At 38.7% G+C, this 25072-nt stretch overlaps 1 protein-coding gene across 2 annotated transcripts; it reads right to left on the reverse strand.

Annotated features, from left to right (window-relative positions):
* Window positions 1-25071, reverse strand: POLB (DNA polymerase beta). 2 transcript variants are annotated; one of them, XM_028526995.2, is made up of 14 exons: window positions 24839-25071; window positions 24439-24496; window positions 21822-21888; window positions 16632-16706; window positions 15965-16023; window positions 14473-14522; window positions 12527-12578; window positions 10877-10931; window positions 10452-10524; window positions 7645-7715; window positions 6873-6959; window positions 1857-1921; window positions 1247-1386; window positions 1-249 (listed from the first exon to the last, which is right to left on the reverse strand). In XM_028526995.2, exons 1-14 carry the CDS (start codon window positions 24897-24899, stop codon window positions 155-157), a joined length of 1008 nt encoding a protein of 335 aa, XP_028382796.1. In that variant the 5' UTR covers window positions 24900-25071; the 3' UTR covers window positions 1-154. The 2 variants fall into 2 exon arrangements, with proteins under 2 accessions (XP_028382796.1, XP_028382797.1); XM_028526996.2 differs by lacking the exons at window positions 10452-10524; window positions 10877-10931; window positions 12527-12578 and having other exon boundaries at window positions 24839-25051.
* Between the last annotated feature and the right edge of the window lies 1 nt (window position 25072).

Raw genomic sequence — 25072 nt, forward strand, 5'->3', positions numbered from 1 at the left:
TGATAATGGTACAGGAGGTTTTATTGAGTACGGTGCAGGCTCAAGCATGAAGAAGAAACAATCATTTAAAAACACCAAAGACCCTCACATCGCACAAAGGGTAAGAAATAAATTAAGACTCCTGTGGGGCTGTGCCTGGGAGGGAGGACAGGCCTCATTCACTCCGGTCCTTGGGTTCTCGGTACTTCCACTGGATGTAGTCAAAGATATCTTTCTCACTATCCACCGGCAGGGGCTCTCCAGCAACTCCTGCAAGTGAGAGACAAAAGAAACTTACAATCCAGATTTAGGGCTGACGGTTGCCCTAAATACTTTCAGGGGAATAAAATGATAACCAAGCCACTGAGAAAAGATACTGACTGCCTCCCCCCATGAGCTTGTGTCTGAGGTTTGTCACATACATGTCAGCATGCCAGTACTACAAAAGGAACCTGCACATTCCAACTACCACCTTTGAGGTGGCCCTAATTCATGCTGCTCCTCTGCTGGATCTCTGCTGTGGCCATCGTGTATTATGTAAAATACTCTCATTAGTTCCTTGCAGCTCAGAATGTGGCTCCTAGACTAGCAGTACTGGTGTCCCCTGCAAGCTTACTAGAAACGCAGAATCATGGGCCACACTGCAAAGCCCCCGACTCAGGACCTGCGTTTATGGGGTCTGTGCGTGGTCTGTGCACACACTGACATGTGAGAAGTACTGTCCTCGTCTACCAAGGATGAAGGCCAGATTTTACAATTTTAGGACAAAATAACAAAATCTTCATTTTTCCTAGTAGAGAACAGTAAACCACACAGTATATTGTGAAATGTTAACAAGATCCAAGAAGCAGAGATTAAGCAATTCTTGCTCTTTAAACTTTAAAAGCATGGGCCAAAGCTAGATCTGGCATGGTACCAAAAGCAATGATACCTGGGTTCACTGGAAGTCTTGAAGGCACATTTAAAGAAGCAAACACTTAGATCAATACTTTTTTTTTTTTTTTACTGACCATCATAGGTAGAAAGAATTTAATCCATTCTGATAGAGCTAGAAATAATTGTTGCCACTGGGGGCCTAGGCGCACACAAGGTTGGAGCCCCTGGCGTTGCCTGAGGGCCAGATGATGCGAAGAAACAACAACAGTTAGAGATAGTTACTTAAAGGCTTTTTAGAGAAATCAAAGTTGCTAAACCAAAATACTGTATCTTTGAGAATAACTCTCTTTCCACACGACTGGGGTAGTGTCTGAGGGACACACATGCTCACCGGTGACTCCTAAAGGACGGATCGAGTACTCGTTGATGGTGAAGCCCTTTTCTAGGGCATGAGCTCTCATGTTCTTATTGAAAATATCGCTCCCAGTGAAATACAGAACACCACAGTAATATTGATCCTTGGGTATCAACCTAAAAAAAAAGAAGCTGTACATAAGTTTTCTACTACACATTTCAAATTTAGCAAAAATAACTCTTAAAATCAATATGGTATATAGCACCTAAAATTAAGTATGTGGACAAATAACCTGACCTCGCTAGGCAGACCATTCCAACTACCCTAAGCTGCAGCGTAGGCTTTAGTATGCTATGCTGTGCAAGAGGTGTGGGGAAATGAATCACTCATTACAGCTAACTTTCCCCAGGCAGGAAACCACTCTGGAGCTATGGAAGGCATCATGGGGAGATGGGCAGCTAGAGAAAATAAATTTGATTCTGTAGACAGTTATTGTTTATATATTTTCAGACTACACAGTCTATAGCTGGAATATATGACACCTCAGAATAAAAATGGATTCTAGACATTTAGGTGAATTCCAAGATATATGGGGGGGAGCAGGTTGGAGAAAAGGAAAAAATTAATAGGCCAGCAACAAAGATACCTGATATCAATTCTTCTGTGTGGATATTCCTTTCCATCATTTTTACTGGGAAGCTGGCAAACACCCTAAAATGGATATTTAAAAGAATGCTTAAAGATGTTTTTAAATTCAAGGCTTCATTTTAATTAAATATTGAAAGTGTGAGGTTATATTCATTTTAAATGGAGGCAGTTTTCAAATTTGAAGCTTTATTATTATTATTTTTTTGGTTGTCAAAAGGTCGTTGAAATGTTTTCCTTTGTGGTTCTTCACTAGCCGGGCACCCACTATCCCACTGCTGATGTCATCTATGACGTCAGTGGGGGCGGCCGTCAACACCGCAGCCCACAGCCTGGGCAGTCCCCAGAGCTCTTTAAATGTTCCAGAGGGTTCTCCAGCTAAAGGTCAGTGCGGCATCTGTCAGGCAATGCTGACAATCTCAACAGAAGTGGTATTTCCACCGTGCTTAATGTGTTTTTTGCTTCTTTCTGCTTCTTGGCAGTTCTTTGAGGGGTTTGATAATCAGGACAGAAGTAGAAGGCACTACCTCAGTTAGGGCCTGCCTATTCTGAATGGTCAGTTTCACTGTAATCTTCAAACCCTTCCAATCAACAGGTTGCTCTGGTGATGTCTTTTGGAGACAGGCCCAGAGGGCTGATCTTGGGGGCCAGGGCAGACGTGGCACCAACTTCCCCACCGGTGCACCTCAGGTGTACGACTTTGATCTCCTTGGGATCAGACTTCAGTGGCACGGTGGAGGCGGCTGGTGTCAGATGAACCCAGACTCGGGCAACCAAAGAAAGTTGCACCATAGCCTCCTCTGAGCTGGAAACCAAAGAAGCTGAATTTGGAGCACTTTTAACTTCATTTTTCTAAACACTATATATTACTGCTACCTCCCTATTATACTTCAGAACTGAAGAGCTACATGAAACAGCAGGCAGGGTATGAGGATGGCCTTTCTGTGATTATACACAAACAACAAGCTGATCAAGGAAAGCATCAAACACAAAAGACAGAGACCAAAACAAAAAAAAAAACAACAAACAAACAGAAAAAGCAACTTGGAAGAAATGATTATTCAGGAAGAAGAAAACAAAAAGCTACAAGTAATGTTTCTAGGTAACAAGATATTCCATCCATGAAATAAGGGTAGAAGAATACTACAGAAAAAGAGCACTTAAAGAACAGATTTAAATCAACATAAAAATCATGATAGCAAAAGTAGAAGAGTTTGAAACTGTGGAAACCTCCCAGAAATTAAAAGACAGAAAGATGAAAAATAATAAAAATTTAAAAGATAAGAAAATCAGGGGAGGCCCTTGCCAGGTGGCTCAGTTGGTTAGACAGTCATCCTGACACATCAAGGTTGTGGGTTCGATCCCCAGTTGAGGCACATACAAGAAGCAACCAGTGAGTGCATAAATAATAAGTCCAACAACAAATCAATGTTTCTCTGCCCCCCCTCTCTAAAATCAATAAATTTTTAAAAATCAGGGGATCATTTTCTTCCTTCTCTACATGTGAGTTTTCATTATACTTCCACAGTTTTCAAACAGGTATTTTTAAGGTCTATTTTGTTATCTTTTCCTTTTCCAGAAAAATGGGCCAAAATTCTGGACTAGTCAACAACCGCAAAATATGTAAAAAGAACTAAAGACATCAACAGATTTTAAAATAAGTTTCAAATGCCATATTCTAAGAAAAATATGCAAGTGACAAGCTTATGGTTCTACAAAGTAGTCAAGTTGGTACAAATGTCACTGAAAGCCATCCATTTTCACTCAGCAACATAGAAAAATTAAAATCTAAAAACCCAAAGAGTATTTACTTTAGCTGTTGCTATAGCTGCAAGATTAATGAAACCAGTTTGTCTTCAAAATAGGACACCTGCCTTCTTGGGCACTAACCAGCTCCAACTCTAGCCTTCAAATGGGTGGGGTCGGAAACGACCGCCATCTGGCATTCCCGGGAGGCACCACCTTGCGGAGCCGGATGTTCAGATGCCACAGGCATGGACCTTACTGTTGGTCACAGCAGCAACAGGATTCCACCCAAAGGCTCCGTTCCTTTCCTCAAGGCTAATTCTATTTCCTGCACTTTTTCTGAAGTACTAATGTTAAAGAATTTCTCCTGGTTATTGTGAATTCTTTACTAGCCAGAGTGGATTGGTTTAGTTTGTCATTTCAATTATGTAGCTTCATGTTAGTGTCTGAAATACAGCCCCTCTCGCTTCCTCAGGGTCCTCAAGGTCCCTTCTGCTTGCCCCTTGAACCCTTACTGTAGTAGATATTTCACGGGAAATCATCCAGGGCCAAACCTGCACAAAATGCTAAAATCTGAATGGTGCTCATCACACATAAAGCAAACAGGCATCTAGATGCAGAGATAATTCTTTTTTTTTTTCTTTCAAATGTTATATTTAAGGAAGAATAGCTTAATTATGTAAAGACCATAATTTTATAAGAAGATCCAGAATGATCCTGGCTTTCCTAAGGCTTAATTGCTATTAAAGGAATTAATGTTTTGAAGATAACTCGAGAAACACACAAATGGTCCTATCTTTAATACCATTTAGTCAGTGGTTACAGCAACACGAGGTTTTGGAATCAAGTGGACTTGGAATGGGAAGAGTTTGTTGAGCATTATAAACTGAATTCACTTTGCAGCCATCTTCCTTTCAGAACCTAGAGATCTTAACTTCTTTGGATTTCTCCACTAAAGTTCATGCACTTAGGGCCACTGCTCTCTCTTCCCCCAGGTGTGTCTGCTCGGCTAAACCCCTTCCCTCAGTCTCCTCCCCAGTCTCGTCCTCTCTGCCCCTGACCATCCTCCACAATGGTGGCTCCTGCACGCCCATCTCCCCACACCCTTCTCTCCCCCTTTCTTTTTTTTTTTTAATAGTACTTACTTATTATCCTAACCCAACACATTGTACAATTTACCTATTTATTATATTCATTGTTATCTTTCAGTCCCTTCCCACACTCCACAAATATAAGTTCTAGTTAAATTGCTGATGTATGCCAAGCTCCTAAAACAGTGCCTGGAATGTAGACGTTCACTACAGATTGCCGAATTGACTGAATATACCTTCTCATCCTATTGACACTCATTCTCACCTCTTTGTTCTTTCACGTCATGAACAATGAGGTCTGACCCTGCCTCCTCTGCAGCAGTCGCCAGGATTTGGCTGCCCATACCCTTCCAGGCAAAGGTCTTCTCTTGTCTGATGGAGCAGTTAACTACAATAACTCATTTCCACCACTTTCGGCCAATCTTTAAGTTCACATATACTTGGCTACCCACCTTTCCTTTCCAGGTGACACCTACCCCACCAGCTTGTATTCTTGCTAGCTGCATTACTACAGCCTCTGTTGGTTTTTCCTCTAGATCACTATTTGAGCACCAGCAGAATACTGTTCAGACTGTAAAAAAAAATGCTTCTGCTATAGCATTGCATAAACACCTCCCACCTTGCTGCTAACTGAAAGCAGGTGGTGTACTTTCCCTGTAGGAAGTCCCAGTGCCTTTCACAGAGATGACTACTGGGGAGGAGTGTGCAGCCAGAGAGGCACCTGGAATACGCCCAGGCACACAAGGATGCTCCCACTATGGGGGGAAATCCAACTCATCCAGCTCATATTATTTTTAGGGTTTTATCTTACTGACTGTACTTTAAATGTAAGATTTATGTACATTCATTTTGAGTGAACTAAAATCCACCTAAATTTTAAAAGGATGTTCATGGAGCATATATAAACCCTATTTTAAATAGGATCTTATGTGTGTATATATTTTTGGACATAGAGATTCAGGAAAAGAGATCATATATTTAATTCTCAAAGACTGACTAGAATTTTTATTTTTACCTTTCCTGAAGTTCTTTTGAAAACACTGATAAAGTGTGACCAACATAGGTAATACACTTTCATAGCCCATTAAAATCACCAGGCTGGATTTAATAACATATTTTTATATGATTAAATATACATAACATAAAATTTACCTTTTTCATCATTTTTAAGCATGCAATTCTGTGGCATCAAGCACATTCACACTCTTACGCAACTATCTCACCACTGTCGGCCACCTCCAGAACTTTCTCGTCTTCCCCAAAGGAAGTTCTGTACCCGCTGCACAGTAACCGTCCAGGCCCTGGCAACCACCACTCCACTTTCCGAGTGACACATTTCGGCAATCTACCCCAACTGTTGTCTTGGGCTGCTGGTTGAACTATCATCAGATTTATGCACGACACCTGCTAATTCTAGCATGCCTGCACTCCAAAGGCACAGTCTCTGTCCTCTCAGTCTCATGAAGGGAAAGCGGGGCACAGAGAACAGGGATGCAAATGATGTGAGCTTACGTAATCAGTAGAATAAAAAGAAGCCTGTATTACCTCAGTCCTAGATTTCTATTAGCCTCCCTGCCAGTTTTTACACAGGCTCATTTAGTAATCTGTTTTTACTCCATTTGCCATTTGTCTTGAATCTTGTTACATTTTAGTTCCCTAGGAAGACGACAAGATTTTGACAGTTGATCAAGACGGTTCCACTTTGAAAAATCTCGCAGGTGTGTCTCCCCCTACAAACTCCCCTACCTGTCACTCCACGTCACATGACTCTCCCCCTGCGTGTTCTATCACACACCTTGACTCCTTTCCTTTCTCTGGCATTGTAACAGACTAATAATTTTCAATTTTATTGGAGAATTATTGGAGAATTCTGGGTCAGAGAATATGAAAATTTGCTATTTTATTTTATTGTTTTATTTTAAAACACATATCAAAGCCCTTATGGGTATTTTGAAATAGCAGATTATGCCTAATGATCTATTCCAATGGCACAGATATTACAAGTGGTAAATTTAAAACAAAATATTCTGAGATGAGCATTCTGCTAGTTCTTCTTCTCTAAGACCTCGAGGATATTTACTGACTGTAATATGAAGCTATAATGAGGTCACACACAACCATTACTGAACAGTCTTTAAGGAGCTTTTTTCCCCAACGTGTTAACTCAAACGAATACTTACCATGAATTTTGTTTCACCTTTAGACAGAGTATCTGTAATAAAATAGACCTTTTGTAACTGCTCCACAACACGATGTAACAACTTTGGCTGCAGAATCACAATTAGGGAATAAGAAAAAGAGCAATTACTCTGCTACGGCAAGAAAACATTTTTAATACGAGTTTTCTGACTATCTGTGGAAAAATGCCTATTTTCCTATGTTCTGAGTAAATACTTTTTTCTTCTAACAGATAATCATCTTATTAAATAAAGCTTATTTTTAGATACCATCATTGTTCACCAGTATCATGATACTCCTAAACAAACAGTATTTGTGTTTATCTGTTTCATTACATCAAAAATTAGCTGCTTCATCTTTAAAAGGCATATACTCCAAAATCAAAATGTTTTTCCTTCTTGGGTTTTCTAATAAAGGTGAAGTTTTTTAATCCACTATTTTTTAATAGAACAATGTTCCTTTAATGAAAACCTAAATATCATACTGGCTATTTCTAAAATGTCTATGATAGACAATAAATCATTCTGGAAATATTTTACTAAATTTCATCTCTTTCAAATGTTGGACTGTCCTCACAACTCCTCATGGAAAAACATGTATCCCTTTTAACAACTTACTTTGCCTTTCATAAAATTCAATCAGTACAAAACACTTCAAATGACTTTTCAGAAGGATGAAAATAAAAACTTATTCTGAAAATATCCAACTGTCATTTAGAAAATGATATTCACTGCCATGTAAGATTGATCAAGTTGATTATGAATTCTAAGGTACCTGTTTATTTGATTCAGAGGTAAAACTTGGGTGGGTCAGAAGAACATCCATGTCACCACTGGACTCGGCACCTAGGACAACAAAGAAAACGTATGGAATTCTTCATGTAATTGTATCTATTAGACAAACAGAACCGAGGTAAAGACATGCATAGAAGGATCTTACTTCTCATAGCTTAACTTTCTATTTCATTGTGTTTCATATTCAGAATTAGTTAAAGGATTTAAATTTTCTGTCCAACTATTCAGGTATATTGATGAAAACAGCATAATCTAGTATAACAATAGTAACTGACATTAGATATTGCACATAATCAGTTAATTTAACATATTAAAAATAAACTTAAGTATTCAATAGAGTAAAAATAACATTTAAAAATAGCTCTAAAATATATCTACGAATACTATACATTTAAACATTTCAAATTAAACAATGAGCTTCAACTCTATAAAGGTTAATGATAAAACTCATTTCAATTCTTATGACCGAACTTATTTAATGAATATTGATAAAATTTACAACTATAGCATCATGGACAGGAACGCAGCACAAGATAACGACTTAGGCTTTCATTCTGGTCCCTACTTTAAAACCAAGTAACTTCATGCAGGTTCATACAGTTGTTTAAACCTTTCTTTTACTATAGAATTTTTTTCATTAAAAATTTTTTTTCCAGTATTGCAAATGAAGACTGCATGTTCCTTTAGGCCTCACTTTCCTTGTTTACAAACTACTAAAAACTACTTATAAGCTGTTGTGCAACCAAATAAGAACATATGTAAAAGCATCTAGAATAGTGCCTGCCACACAGCTGGCATAAAACAATCCTGTTTATTTCCTCTTTATAAGTATAATATATGTAAAGAACACTTCTGGTCCCTGAAGATCCCACAGTGCCTCTGGATCATCATCCTACCCATCAGTAACCTTTAATCAGAAATTTATAAACATAAAGAAGACGAGTTGGAATATGTGCTAATTCCAGAACATTCATGGAAGCTATTTTAACAATAAAAAAATTTATTGTCTTTTCTTCTCATTTCTTTCTCCTCAAAGATGAATGTACTTCCACCATCCACCAAAAATGTACCACTTTATCCATTTCAAAAACAAAAACAAACTACTTCAGCAAATAAAGAGGAAGCAACCCCAGGGTCCATTAACAGAGGACTAGATAAAGATAAAATATGGAATATCCACCCCATCGAATGTTATGCAGATATAAAAAACAATAAGGAGCTCTGCATGTACCAATGCAGAAAATCTCCAGGATGTATTTTTAAGTGAAAAAAGGTAAAGTACTATGTATATATTACATTGCTTTTGTGAAAGAGAGAGAAGGAAACCGAAAACGTGCATGCACATTTAGCTGTCTTTACGTGCAGCAACACTGGAAGAGTGAACAAGACAGTGGCTGTTAATGTAGGTCAGCGGTGGGAGGGGATGCAGACAGTGAACGGGAACACAGTAGAAGAGAGACTTCTTAGTGTGCACCTTTTTTATACTAAAGCATATAACCACATAACCTACTGAATAATAAATAAAAGAAAATAAAAATATATAAATCCAGAACAGTTGTCACAGTCAAATGAGCACACACATGACTTGCTGTGCATCAAAGTCGATGTCTTGAAAATATTGATTCCAAGGCCCCACCCAAGGAGACTCTTATTTAGTAGGTTTGTAGCAGGGTACAGCAATGTGCATATTTATAAAAACTACATGTTTCTGATGCACGGACAGACTTGAACAATTTGTTAACTTTATTATTATTATTATTTTTAGAATTTGTTTTTCAGAATGGGTAAGGGAGAGAGAAAGAGAAGAAGAAAAACATCAATCGACTGCTCCTTGCACACCCCCAACCAGGGGACCTGGCCTGCAACCCAGGCATGTGCTCTGATCGGGAATCCAACTGGCAGCCTTTTGCTTTTGCAGGCCAGTGCTCAACCCACTGAGCACACCAGCCAGGGCACAACTTGTTAACTCAAATCCTCTCATTCTGCAAATACGGAAAACAGGATGTGGAGAGACAGGCTTACTTAAAAATCATACAGTGATAGATTTAGCCTGAGAACCCAGGTATTTTGGCCCTAATCCAATGCTTTTTATTTATCAGCAATTACAGACTTAGTCCTTTTCTCTCCCCAAATCTACGTTCTTACAGCAGCTACCCAGAGAATTTCTTGTAGCCTATCACCTACTTCCAAGCAAAACTCCAGAGATGGCCAGAGAGTCAACCAGATATCTATTATAAAAGTTTTAAATAAAATTTTTCTATTCTAATTGCTAAAGTTTGTATTTTTAAATTTACATTGCCCTTCCAAATTTTTGAGGCAGTACAAGACTCAAGATTATGTGGTTCTTGCTTTGCTGGTATTCACATAGTAAATGGAAATCTATACAATCTGGTTGTTGTGAGAATTGCTTTTGAACTGGTACTTCTGAGACATTCTTTTTAGACTAATTACAGAAAACTCAGAAAATACAAAAAATAAAACAAAACCTACCCACAGATTCACTAGCACCTAGCCAGACAACAACTATTAGGATTTTAACATACTCGTAAGTATTTTATAATTTTATTTAAAATTAGTCACTAAAATATCATTCTATAATAAATTCAGTTTAAATGTTCTCTAATTTTTCATATATATTTCCATCTATAAATAAATAAACTTCGCTAATACAACTGATCTTATTAAATCTGTTAAGTAACACAAATTACATCTCTTTAATCCACGTTTTTATATACATTAGACAATTTTGACATCAAGGCATAAATAACCGGAGATTAAGTATATTACCTCTCCTAAAACTGCCACAGACTGTAGCAATGTATTCAGAATCCACTTTTTTAACTTCATTTAGTACAATTTCCTAGAAGAAAAATTAAGTCAGTATTCTAAAAATGGCTTTTCACCAAGTGGCACTGTCAATTCTTTCTTTTTTTTTAAACAGCCTTGCATGTTTTATTTTTTTTCAAGATTTTCTTTATTTATTTTTAGACAGAGGGGAAGGGAAGGAGAAAAAGAGGAAGTGAAACATCAATGTGTGGTTGCCTCTCACGCACCCCAACTGGGGGCCCAGCCTGCAACCCAGGCACACGCCCTGACTGGGAATCAAACCAGTGACCCTTTGTTTCACAGGTCAGCACTTAGTCTACTGAGCCACACTAACCAGGGTGACACTGTCAATTGTAATCAAAGAATACAATTCAGCACACTCTTACTTGCATTTGTAACATCTCTTCACGAGGAATTCTTTTTTCAAAGTCCTCAAAATATCTATAAAGACAAAATAGAAAATATTTTTGTGACATTTAAATCTTCTTAAAAACTACATTTCCTACCATATCATGTGTCCTTATACAATCAGATCATTCAAAAATCAAGGTTAAAATTCATTAAGACAACAGTAAAATTGGGGATGGGGAAGGTTTATTCCTTAACTTGGATCAAAATCCCTAAGTGTCACCCTTTCTGATATTCTAGATACTCTATCTAAACTTATTTACAGGTAAACTTCACGTTCACATATCAAGAGTAAATAAATACATATTAGTACATTTGCAAATTAGGCTGCTCCTTATTGACAAATCAAGAGGTTATAGTTTATTGCCCTTAAATCATGTAAAATGATTGTATTTTAAAATATTGTGGTAGGATCCTGCAACATGAATAAACCCAGACATTATTCTAATTGAAAGAAGCCAATCACAAGAGACCACATATTGCATAATTTTATTTATATGAAATGTCCAGAATAGGTAAATCTACAGAGCCAGAAAATAGATTAGTGGCTGCCAGGAGCTTGGGGTGCGGGGAGGGGTGGCAGATAGGAGGGAGGTGGAGGGGTGGGGAGAAAAGGAGAGTGACTGCTCGTGGGTGTGGGCGCTTTCTGAGAGAACAGAAGTGGTCTAAAGCTGATTGCAGTGACGGCTGTATAACTCTGGGAATATGCTACAATCACTGATCTGTGTGCTTTAAATGGGTGAGTTGTATGGTATCTGAATCATACTTCAATAAGATTGTTACAAAAACATTATCTAAGTGAAACATTATCCATGAAATGACCTGGTCAAAACCAATTCTCAGAACTAAGTTCTTCAGAAGATCTGTTTACGATACAAATGCAAGGAAGTGAGAACTCGATTATCCTGGGTCTCTTACTGGCTCAGCGTTTTGGAACAGCAGTGTAAGCTGAAATATTATGGTAAGGTATCAACAGGAAAGTTCAGGTTATTAGGGCTGAATCACCAACAAGACTACACAGAGACTAGGGGAAAGATACATGCCCACACTTGTACAGAGCTTACGCACTGTGCATTGTAAGTAATTAGAAAGGGAGTTCCTGATTATATCTGGCACACAAAATAATAGCTAATGCTGATATACAACATGCCTATTAGTTATTCCTTTACTGTTACTTAAGTGTTTGGTATTTTTCTTCCTTTTTTAAAATCAAGTGTTTGAGGTTCATGGCCTATCTTCTAGGGTAGACTCTAGGCTTCTCAAAAACTACCCTGAGCCTGTCTGTGTCTTTCGACCAGACCTAGTGCAGCGCTTTGTGTAAGTCAGCACGAGGGAAACACACACCAACTGCCCGATGCATTCAGTGCTCCGTGTTTCCAGAAGACGCTCCCTGCTCAAGTCCAGAGCATGAGGGAAATACTTAAAACAAGCAAGTAAACTAGAAAGCTAAAACAAAACATGTGAATATAGGTATATTCTCTACTGGAGTGTGCAACAAATCTTAGCATTTCTAAATAAAAAAAGTGGTTGTTTAGCTAAGTTTGAAGAATTATTATGATGTATGGAAGAATGCTACAAAAAATTTTACTTTACATCTCCAGTGTCAAAAATAAAATTTGCCACCTTACTTCAGTCCAATTCGCTGATGATGGTTCAATTTATCTTCATTTTTTCTGAGATCTGTTTTAAAAAAATGCTAAATTCAGTGATCCTTTTTATAAAAAACTATTGTGCTAAAAATCCTGTTAAAAGGAGAGGTGTTATCTTTATTTTTTAACTTAAAAAACTGTCATATCATAACATCATATCTTAAATCTAAAAGTGCCTCGTCCCAGTCGGATGTTCCCTTATCGGGCACGAGTGCAGGAGGGAGCTGGGGCAGAGAGGCGGCCAGGCCAGCATGCCTCCGAAGCAGCTCCTGCGGTCAGCCTCACGTCACAAGGGCTCTCTCTGGAAACGCAAGCTGGAGAAAACAGGCATCTTTACAATACAGAGAGCACTTAATGTTTCTCAAACATGCATTTACACAGAAAATAGTAAAGCATACGACTGAAACAAAATAGAAATATTGAGTTTGTCTGAAACAATATGATATATCAACAGTTATATCACATATCTGTGAATTGTGAAATAATATAAAATCCATTACAGTAGATCCTTCACACTCCCAAAGGATGCAACTGAATACCTTTGAGAAACAAATTCTTGACTACTTTATTCAATAGTTGACTCAGATAAACCATATATGCCACAAGCAGAAAAGCACAAAACCTGAGATGCAGCTGTAGAGTTCATTGTCTATCCAAGTGACCCACACAAATTCTTAGTAATGTTACCAAATTAATCAGGCCTCTTAAGAGTTGGTTACTATTTTTAGTATTTCAGTAGGTACCAAGCATTCTGCTAAGTGCTTTACATGAAGACCTTATTTCATTAAATCATGAGATAAAAATTAAAATACCATTTTGCAGCTCAGAAACTGAAGTGCCAGGATCATGCATTCTAATGAAGTGGTGGAGACTAGATTCAAATCTGGTCTCTAAAACCTGTCCACCTAGTCATCGGTGTTGCTTATAAGTACTTGAATGAATGCACAAGTATTAAATCCCAAATGCCACAGTAATGTACTACAATGAATCTATTTATATAGTATATGTGCTTGAAATGTATGAAGAAATAAGTTATGTTTAAAGGATTGCTATATTAAGCTTAAGAAAAATGTTTCATAATTACTTAAGTTCTATTTTAATCACTTCTTTGAAAGTAAAAATTCAGCAAGCATTATCAACCTCTTACTGATTTTTTCTCAATATACATAACTTGACTTTAAGCTGAATGTGTAGGACTTTATTGTCCACAATTTTATTAACAAAACAAAGGTAATTTAACTCATCTAAAAATCTGCAAATGAAATCATTGCCTTAAAACCAAAAAGCTGTCCTAGCCAGGGAGCTCAGCTGGTCAGAGCATAGTCCCAATGTGCCAAGGTTATGGGTTTGCTCTCCAGTCAGGGCACATACAAGAAGCAACGAATGAATGCAGAAGTAAGTGGAACAATAAATTGATGTTCCCCTCTCTCTAAAATCAATGAGAAAAAAAGGCTACTTCTTGCTCTTCTTCTGAGTTACAAACCTAAACATGTTGAAGATGGGACTACAAGCTACTCCTTTTAAAAAAAAATTATTGATGAATGTTGGAACTTTTTAAAAAGATTTTATTTATTTTTAGAGAGAGGGAAAGGAGGCAGAAAGAGGGCAAGAGAAACATTGATGTGTGAGAGAAACATCTACTGGTTGCCTCTCACATGCACCCCAAACGGGGACCAGGCCCACAACCCAGGCACGTGCCCTGACTGGGAATCAAACCAGTGACCTCTCACTTTGAGGGATGACACCCAACCAACTGAGCCGCACCAGTCAGAGCTAAACTACTCTTTATATTTACTCTCTTCCTAGAGTTAAAAAGAAAACATCATTTGTATCTACTCATTGAGAAACGGGTTTTTCAAGTTCTAGCTTGTCAGAGCATCTAAGAATCCATTGGGACCACGTTTACCCTGGAATTACAAACTCACCTTCTAATGTTTTAATTCCTTCATCTACAAACTTCCTTGCAGCAGATGGACTACAAAGAAAAAAGTATTATCTCAAAATTCAGGGAAACTCAGGATTCTTAGAACAAATAACCAATATGCCTTCTCTTTTCAAACATAAAGAGTTATTACTGAGCTGAACAGGACTCCCTAAAATGATGCATGGTCAGTTTGGTAAAGATCAATTTCATCCAAAAGCCTCAATTTAGGAATACAATCACAAACGTGGACATGAAAAAGATGTGTAAACAGCTAGGTGTCGTAATGCCCATGTGCTTTATTCATAAAAGACATACAAACACTTAAAAGCTGTTCATTCATTCATGAGATTTACTGGCAGGCTATTATAGGTCAGATACACCTCTAGGTGCTAAAAATATAACAAGAATAAACAAATAAGGGCACTAGTCTTCCCTACTCACATTCCAGTGGGTAGAGACAATAAATACATATATAAACAAACATGAAAATATCCAACAGTTGAATTACGATAGAATACAGTATGACAGAGTGGCTAGGTGCTACTTTAGAATGGGTGGTGAAGAAAGGCCTCTGAGATGATATTTAAACTGAGACAGGAATGACAAAGGGCCTTTTTACTGAAACCGGGTGGTACAGAAACCGACATTCATGTAAGGAAGGCAATGTGACAGGAAAAACAGAACTGAAGAGGGAGTCGAGAAACAGAGGTTCTAATTCTGATTCTGCCACAGTTATCTCGCTCTCAGTAATTGGTTTTCTTGCCTGGAAAAAGAGGTTAATATAACAGATGCCCTTAAAACAACTTTTAACTAACATTTTTATGAAGGCCTTGGGTCAAGTTCATTTTCAGCAGAGTAGGTTTAAAAATTTAATCTATTTTAGAGTAACTTTCATAAAAATGTCATTTAAAGGACTGCCATATATTTAAAAAATGACTCATTCCATGAAGATGAGAGTTCAGTAAAGCATTATAGCCTTAATATTTCAATGTGCATCTTTACTGTGTCTAGTGTCAAAGAAGCCTCTGTTCATGCTAGTTCAAATTTTAAGATAAAGATTCCTTCATTAAAAAATGTTTGAGGGCTAGTTTCAAACTCACCAGGTACTCTGCTAGGTGCTATGGAAAAAAGGCTTAAAGGCTTAAGATACATATCATGCTGAGAGAGGCAAGTGAGCTTTAATTTGGAGGAAGTACTAAACTGGACACAGAGCAAGTGGAGTTTGGAGGAGGAAGAGATTCTTTCTGGCTGGGGAATTAAATTGGTTTCATAAAGGAGACTAACATTTGCCTTGGACGGACAGGGTTCCCCAGCAGAGGCACCACCCAGAGAGCCAGCCTCACACATATGAGCTATGGAGAGTGAGCTGCATGAGAAAGGCATGAGGGGGAAAGGCACAGGTTTTGAAAGGAAACAACATGCACTTTACTTTGGCTGACACAAAAATATTAAACCAACCCTACTATAGTGTCTGCTTAAAAAATAGTTCATACCCAATGCCAGTAACGCGGGTCAGGAAATTGATGGATGAGCTTGTATCATCCTGCCGAATCTTTAAGGGGAAAAAAAAAGCATAACAATGATTTAGGAATGCTTTGAGGACTCAAGTGATCTTATGCGAAATATACCAGTCTGGTTCTTCACACCTGAAGAACCACCTGCACGTGCCTGGATAACCCCTACAGAGGTATTCATATATAACCCATGTGGTTTTCAGTGATAACAGAGCAGCTAAAGATGTCTCATCTCTAATTTATCCGATACTCTTAAAAGACTTACACATAAAAGACCAGAATGGATATAATTATTATCATCAGGATGAAATAAAACCCTAAAAATGCTTGGGAGAATTTAAGCATAGAAATTCTAAAAGATAACACCTTTCAGTCAGAGTTTAAATCTCCCTCCTGAATGGTACTGAAACTATGGAGATAATTCTACCATATATGCTAATAGTCTCTTAAATGCCACATAAATGAAGTGAACATTTTATAGGATGTTCAAATTTTTAAGAAACAGAACACAAAGCCATAAACTCCCCTCCTCTCTTTCCCTCCGGAGTCCCACCATAGGGAGACACTCTGCAGTGGTGCTCCGTGACGGGCGCCACAAAGACAGACATTAAAATCAAATATGCAAATAAATAAGTTAAAATTTTACCTTTTCCAGTTTACGCAATTTTCCAGTTGCCAAAAACTCATCAATCTTTTCAGCAATTTTTGTTCCTACTCCGGGCTACATAAAAAATTAAAAATACACAAGTCATACAAATAGAATGCTTACCAAATCACTAAAAAGTACAAAATGAAAAATGAAAAACAAACGATCATCACATGACCAGCTTTGAAACAAAGGATAAAGATAATTGAGCCCTAGTAAAAATGTAAAATACTTAAATGATTGACAAAAGAGAAACCCTAGCAAAAACAATTCTAAATGACGCACTTTTTAAAAATTAACTTTTATTGTAGAAAAATTAGAAAATATAGAGTTGCATAAAGAAAAATATTTAAATCACTTGTTAATTTCATCTCTGAAAATTTAAACTGTAATAACCTTGTAACTTAGTATCTGCTATATATTGACTTCTTTTATTTACACATATAGGTAGATTTACTATATATGTATATACAGTTTTCTTACAAAAACAGAATCATACTGCTTTGTGAAATGTTTTTTCAACTTAAAAGTACATCGTGAGCAGATTTCCTTATGAATGAATACAACTACAATATCTTTAATGGCTTCATAAACATATTGCTGTATAAATATACTGTAATTTACTAAACAAATATCCTACAGGTAACATTTTTTGATGATTTCCAGGTTTTAATATTCTAACAATGCTGTCATAAACTTCCTCTACAACAGAGGTTCTCAAGCTTTTGCACACATCAGCATCACCTGAAGGACATGTTAAAACACAGACTGCCAAGTTCTACCTTAGAATTTCTACTTCAATAGGGTGCATATCCAGCAGTTCCCAGGTGACACAGTTGCTGCCGGCCTAGGTACCACACTTTAAGAACCACCGCTCTAGACCTTAGTAGTCCAACATGGCAGCCAGCAGACACAAGGAGTGATTTTAACCATACATTAGTTGAAATTTAAATCAACCCCTTAGTCACACTGGCCACATTTCATGAGCTCACTAGCCAAATGTGGCTCACGGTTACCATTTTGGACAGCAGTGCTCTAGAATACACGTCCTAAGAGAGCAGAGCTCCTGTCTTTTCAGGATGTTCTACCCCTAGCACCTGAATGAATACCTGACATACAGGCACTCACAACTTATGAACAAACTAACAAATCCTTGTATACATGTATCTCTGCTGGTTTCCTTAGTATAAATCTCTCAAAGTGGAATTGCTGGGACATTTTGCCAACATTCTGCCATACTATACTTCAGAAAGGCTATAAACAACCAACATTTTGATCAGCAGTAAATGAGTGTTTTCCCCCCTCATCTTTACTCATACTGCATATTACACTTGATAATAGGCATTATACAGCACCTTGTTTTAACTTGCAACTCTAACTCATGAAGTTGAACTTTATTCATGCTTACTGTTAAATGTTTAACATGCATGTGACAGATATTTCCTTCCTACTGTCTCTTAGCCCTAAATATCTTTTTTGTCTATTTTTCTTCTTTCTTTTTTTACCCATTTTAATTTTTTAATATATTTTATTGATTATGCTATTACAGTTGTCCCATTTTCCCCCTTCACTCCCCTCTACCCTGCCCACCCCCTCCCACCCACATTCCCCCCCTTTAGTTCATGTCCATGTGTCATAAGTTCTTTCGCTTCTACATTTCCCACACCATTCCTGCCCTCCCCCTGTCCATTTTCTACCTATTGTCTATGGTACTTATTCTCTATATCTTTCCCCCCTCTCCTCCTCCCACTTCCCTGTTGCTAACCCTCCATGTGATCTCCATTTCTGTGGCTCTGTTCCTGTTCTCTTTGTTTGCTTCGTTTGCTTTTGTTTTAGGTGTGGTTGTTACTAACTATGAGTTTGATGTCTTTTTTTATTGTTCATATTTTTTATCTTCTTTTTCTTAGGTAAATCCCTTTAACATTTCATATAATAAGGGCTTGGTGATGATGAACTCCTTTAACTTGGCCTTATCTGAGAAGCACTTTATATGCCCTTCCATTCTAAATGAAAGCTTTGCTGGATACAGTATTCTTGGATGTAGGTCCTTGCCTTTCATGACTTGGAATACTTTCCAGCCCCTTCTTGCCTGCAAGGTCTCTTTTGAGAAATCAGCTGACATTCTGATGGGAACTCCTTTGTAGGTAATTGTCCCCTTATCTCTTTGCTGCTTCTGGAATTCTCTCCTTCATTTTTATCTTGGGTAATGTAATTATGACGTGCCTTGGCATGTTCCTCCTTGGGTCCAACCTCTTTGGGACTCTCTGAGCTTCCTGGACTTCCTGGAAGTCTATTTCCCTTGCCATATTGGGGAAGTTCTCCTTTATTATTTGTTCAAATAACTTTTCCACTTGTTGTGTTTCCTCTTCCCCTTCCGGTGCCCCTATAATTCGGATATTGGAACGTTTAAAGGTGTCCTGGAGGTCCCTAAGCCTCTCCTCATTTTTTTGAATTCTTGTTTCTTCATTCTTTTCTGTTTGGTTATTCCTTTCCTCCTTCTGGTCCCTTTCATTGACTTGAAACCCAGTTTTCTTTCCATCACTACTGGTTCCCTGTGCATTTTCCTTCATTTCTCTTATTGTAGTCTGCATATGTTCATCTAATGTATGACCAAAGTCAACCAATTCTGTGAGCATCCTGATCACCAGTGCTTTGAACTGTGCATCTGATAGATTGGCTATTTCTCGGTCGCTTAAAAAAATTGGCTCTGGGGCTTTTAACTCTGTTTAAGCCATCTTTTTTATTTTATTTTATTTTTTTCTTTTGGTCTGGTCGAGCCTATTAGGTATGAGGGGCGGAGCCTTAGGTGTTCACTAGGGCAGGGCACCTCAGTCGCTGGGCTGTGACGTTGTATGTGGGGGCGGGATCTGAGAGGGAACAATGGCGCCTGTTCCACCCTCACCAGAATTCCAGTCACCCTTACCGCTTCCCACAAGCAAATTGGTCCCCTCTGGTGCTGGCTCCCAGGCGGGTGGGCTTGTGCACTCTCTCGGACTCTGTGGGTTTCTCCAAGGAGCCTCCTGTGAGGCTGAGAGAATCTCCCGGCCTCAACCCCCACAGGTGTTTTCAATCCGTGCCTTCAGGCTTTGTTTCCCGGCACTGGGTCCCTGGGTTGCTTGGTCTGTGTTGCTGCCATTTTCACCTAGTTTATCTGCTTGAATGTGCGGCTGCAGACAGCCAGCTGCCTTGCGCACCTCACTGGGTCTGCTCGTTGCCTCCCGTGCCCAGGGTCTGCCACTGGGTCCGTCAGCTGCCCCTGCGCTTCTGGGGTCCGCCAACTGTGGTCTACGCTCTGCGCACATGTGTCTGCCAGCCACCACCGATTTTTCCTGCCGGGACCCCTTGACCCCATAGGCCTCCAACTCTGCCCCTCCTTACCGGACTGGATGTATGGGAGTCAGACTTCTGTTCGGTTCATTTCTCCCTGTTCTGACTGTTTTTTGTTTGTAAATTCTTGTTGCCCTTAGTTTTGGTTGTGTGAGGAGGTACAGTGCGACCACCTATGCCTCCATCTTGGATCCTCTCCTAATTCTTGATTTATTTAATATTTAATAAATGTCCTAAGACTACCGAATGCATATTCAAGTTTTGGAAATAGCAAATACCAGATAAAAATAAAAAATACTTAGTAAGAATAGATTTGAAAAGGGACAATGCTCAGGTTTCTCATCTTGTATGTCAGAAGATACATACTGATCTAAAGCAATTTAGGCTCTGGCTATTTTCTAAACTGAACATTAAGGAATGCAAGGCAAAATACTCATTCTGGGAAGTTCAGACTCCCAGAAATGAAATTATTGAGAAGTACTCAAATGCACCAGAAAGTAGATCTGTTTAAAAATAGTAGTGAAATGGAATAAAGATGAGATTTTCATACTAAGTCCAATGTTCTGCAAAAACAAACAAACAAAAATTGGGGGTACTTCTGTGTTCTTTTCAGGGATATACCATAAACTCAGATTTGGGATGAAGTGCATCAGAGCTTGACAGAAGTCTGTCTCTAACAGACACTCATGCTATTTCTGATTAACATAAAAAAGGAGATTCGGTGGTGATTAAAGGGGGACAGGATGGGAGAAGTAGCTCCTGAGGTTAACAGTGGGCCAGTTCACCACTACAGAAACTTAGAATTAAAATCTAATGTATTTCTAACTTGCTTGGCTAGTCTATCTGCAGAGGATATACTGATGTCGAGAACTATTATGGCACAAAGGATTTAAAACCCCAACACCAGAGCATGATTTATATTAAGTAATAAATTCAGGATGAAGGTGACATGACTAATGTGAATAATCTGTCACTAAGATAATCTGTCATAAGAAATACAAGATTTATGGTAATGTTAGGTCTCTGAAGGATGAAAATATAAGGACAGTTATAGTTTGTATTCTGAAGGCTCTCATGAGAAAATTAAGGACAATCAAATATTAGAAGACTTCTATGAAACAGAAATGGATGAAGAACAACAGAAGAAGGTGATAACTATCAGGACCTGGACTAATCAAAAGCCATGTCAGCTTGACATCTTTAAGAAAAAATGAATTAGATATAGTCTTTAATTTTGAAGAACTCAGAATCTTTTAGTGAGATTAGATGAGACAGAATGTGATTATCAATAGGTAAACTTTCCCAGGATGTTCTTAATTATACTATTACAAACTACCAAGATATCTGACTTTCTAGAAATTGTGACACTGCTACCATACAGGGCTTTACAGAAATTAGAGGATAGGACTAAATGCCATAATATACAAAGGGGTTAATCATGCACTTATTAATAGATAAAATCTCTTTGGGAACATTAAGTCACCTAAGTCCCTATACCCTGGATCAAAAAAAAAGGTAGCTGTAGACCAGATATGCTGGTACCACTCTGTCAACACACTCTTCTTCAGGACTGCACTCAAACTGAAAATGAGTAAGTACATGCATATATGGAGAAAACCGAGAAAGAAAATTATAATTACCTATGTTTAAAAGTCTCTGAACCTACCCTGCCCCCAATCAAAACACTCTGAGCTTGAAAAAGTATGCTTGAACCAGAAAAAATACTATTCCAAAAACTCAGTAACAGTGAAATCTGCCTGTGTGGGTCAAAGCAGCTTCAAAGAGGCAAATTTCGTTTTATGGGAGCCCAGCAAATCTATACATGTATGAACTCTTCAAAATCAACTTGCTCACTCAACTTACCAATTTCTTAGCTTCTGCTCCACTCTTGATTTTCTGTGGGTACTTTGCTATCACAGATGCTGCTTTTCTATAAGGAAAAAAAAGAAATTAGAAATTAAAAATCCAGCAAGGTTTTAATTTTTCTTAAACTGGAACACACATATAAACAAATATGCAGCTTACACTTTCACCAAGATGATTTTCCACATCTGTGTAAAACTTATAAAATACACAGATGAGCTGAGAGACCACCCATCCCTCTAACTTTTAGAAGTATATCTTGAAAATCCTCACATTAGATAACATGATTTTAACTGTATATATAAAACTAGGGAGATTCAGGAAATAGTGGCATTTCCTTTTTGGGATTAAGTGGAAAATATCATTGGGTCTTTTTTAATAGCTAGTTTCTGAACATTATTCATAACTCTTTTATAAAAATGTGCCACTTCATAGTATTCAGACTACTAGATACCCAAGTGGCTAATGGATGGTTATTTTTAAATTCACGGTTTAAAACTGCATTCCCCTATGTCCTTTTTTTTTTAATTTCCTGAATTTGTTTTTTTTAAAGATTTTATTTTATTTTTAGAGAGGGGAGGGAGAAAGAGAAACATCAATGTGGGGTTGCTGGGGGTCATGGCCTACAACCCAGGCATGTACCCTGGCTGGGAATCGAACCTGAGATGCTTTGGTTCGCAGCCCGCCCCTATGTCCTTAATATCAATTTTTTTTTATTGCTCCTACTTCAGTTCCATATAAGGCAAAGTGACCTGTAATTCTTGCCTGTCTCCACACATATCCAGCTCAGTAATCTGGTGACAGATGGTGTACACCCTGGAAACACAGATGGTATCCTGTCTATTTCGATGCTAAATGTGGTTTAATGTTGATGCTGATAAATAGCCATAATATATCTAAGTCTAAAGCATAAATATTGGATGGTCTTTGAAGTCTTGGCTTTCATTCTGTATAGCACATATAAACCTTTAGACTAGGATTTCAACTTATCTATTAGCATAATACTAATGATGAGTCTGGAAAGGTAGGTTGAGGGCAGTTTGCGAAGATTATTGTTTCAGTAAAGGCAAGTAGTTCCAGGTAACTGGCACTATGGGGCAAAACGTGAAAAGGAAGAATTAGATTATGAAAGAGCTTTTGTATGCCAGAATGCATTTAGGCTCTATCAAGGTAAAGAAGAAATATTTAATTACTTGACATGGAAGAGTGACAAGATAACATAACTATTTTCAAAAGAATATTTTGGCCACAATCAAGAGAAATATGTATCAGGAAAGGGAGGAGCATACAGGGGTGTTACTTGCATTTCCAGGTTTATTTCCCACTCAGACCATAACCTTCAAGCAAACCGAATTTCTGACCTACTAGAAAATGCTATCCCCCTTCATGTTTTAATGCCTTGGCACATTATCAGTCCTATCTCTAGATTGTTCTTCCCCTCACTTATCCTAGTAGGTTTGTTTAAGACTAAATATTTTCTCTTTGAAAACTGCTATGACTCAAGTTATATGGTTAAATCTCTCTCTGATTCCTAGATCATCAAATGCATGGATGATAGTACAATTAATACAAAGGAAGTCATAGGAGGTAAAGGAGAAAATGTAACCATTTTTGAATTATGCTGGCTGGTTGGGAAGGGAAGGAGAAAATTTAGTTTTGAAAAGGTAAAGATAAAGGGCATAGAGACCTAAAAATCTGGAGAAAAGCCCAGTGAGATTTGGAGTCGTTGATATCCCAGTATCCAAAGCTACCAAGAACAGTAAGATTGTCAGGCAAAGTATGAGAGTGAGAGTGAAGAGAGTGAAGGCAGACCTTTGGGAACTACCAACATTAAAGAGTAGGACAGAAGAGGTAAAGAACAGAAGGTGTGCCATCACTGAAGTCAGGGGTAAGATGTGAATGGAATGAGCTAGTAGTGAATGTCAGAGAGCCCAATAAGATGAGGTGTAGGTGACAGCATTTTCAGAGGAATGGTAGAATGGAAATTTTACTGCAATGAGAGAAGAAATGACTAAGAATTAGGAAGTCCAGGCAAGGAACTTAACTTTCTTGAATAATCTAAGAAAGTTAACTGTAAAGTGGAGGAAAGGGGAAGTTTAGAAGATTGTTTTATTTTCACTTTTAGGAGCTGAGGGATTTGGGCAAGTTTATAAGCTGAAGATCAGAAGCAGGTTGATGTGGGAATAATGTCTAGGATAAGTCCCTGGTGACATGACAAAGGATGGGATCCAAAGAGGTGACAGGATAAGATACAGATAAACCACATGAAAAAATGTGATTCCTCGAACCACACCTATTTCACAGCAGACCTCATCCACTGTCTTTTGTTATGGCTTAAAATCAAGCCGTATTTGCAGTGATTAATGTTTGATGAGAGGAAATCAGTCTATTTTCAGTCAGAATTGGGAATTGATCAGAATTGATCCTGCAGTGCTCTGCCCATGGTCTCCCAGAAAGATTGCAGTAAGGTACCACCACAGAGGCAATGCCCTTGGTTCTTGCTTTTTTTTTTTTTTTTCCCTCTCGCAGATAGTCCAAAGATCCACTGGCCCCTCAACCCTTTTAATTGCCACACATCCTAGAACGCATGCTCCCAGAGATTGCTGCATCGTCCCACCTGTAAGCATTGTATTTGTGGATCGCCTGGTTCACGTTCTTCTCAAAGTTTGCGAGTTCTGAAAAGGTAACAAGAGGCTCGGGTGAACAAGAACCACGAGTAAGCAAACAAGAACTGAGTTTCCCGTAAGGGGACGAAACTGCCTCTTAAAGGACGGTGACGCCCCACTTCTACACGGGCCAGACCAAAGGCAGCTCAAGCGGTGACAGAGTCCCCAGCAGTGCTGACAATGTCACTGGCCACGGGGGCAGAAAGAAGATCCGCACGGGAGACTACTCGCTGCGAGGGGCCAGTCCCATCCACTGGGCTGTCGGGACGGGACAGAAGGGAGCGAAAGCAATGCGGGTGGCGGGGGGAAGGTGGGGAGAAGAAAGCCAGCGGCCCCCGGTGCGGTGCTCACCTGTGAGCATGTCGGTGATTCCCCCGTTGAGAGTCTCCTGTGGTGCTTTCCGTTTGCTCATGGTGGCTTTCACCTGAGAACCTCAGAGTGCACAGACCCAGGGACTGGCCCTCCTCTCCGAGCTTTAAGGAGCGGCAGGGACTTGGAGAGGAGGAGAAGGACCTGCCCGGCTGCTGTACAGCCGGCGCGACCCGCTGAACAATGGCTGCCTCTGACAGGGGGCGCGGCGCACGG

Source organism: Phyllostomus discolor, chromosome 11 (genome assembly GCF_004126475.2).
Source record: "Phyllostomus discolor isolate MPI-MPIP mPhyDis1 chromosome 11, mPhyDis1.pri.v3, whole genome shotgun sequence".
In the NCBI taxonomy this organism is placed as follows: Eukaryota; Metazoa; Chordata; class Mammalia; order Chiroptera; family Phyllostomidae; genus Phyllostomus; species Phyllostomus discolor.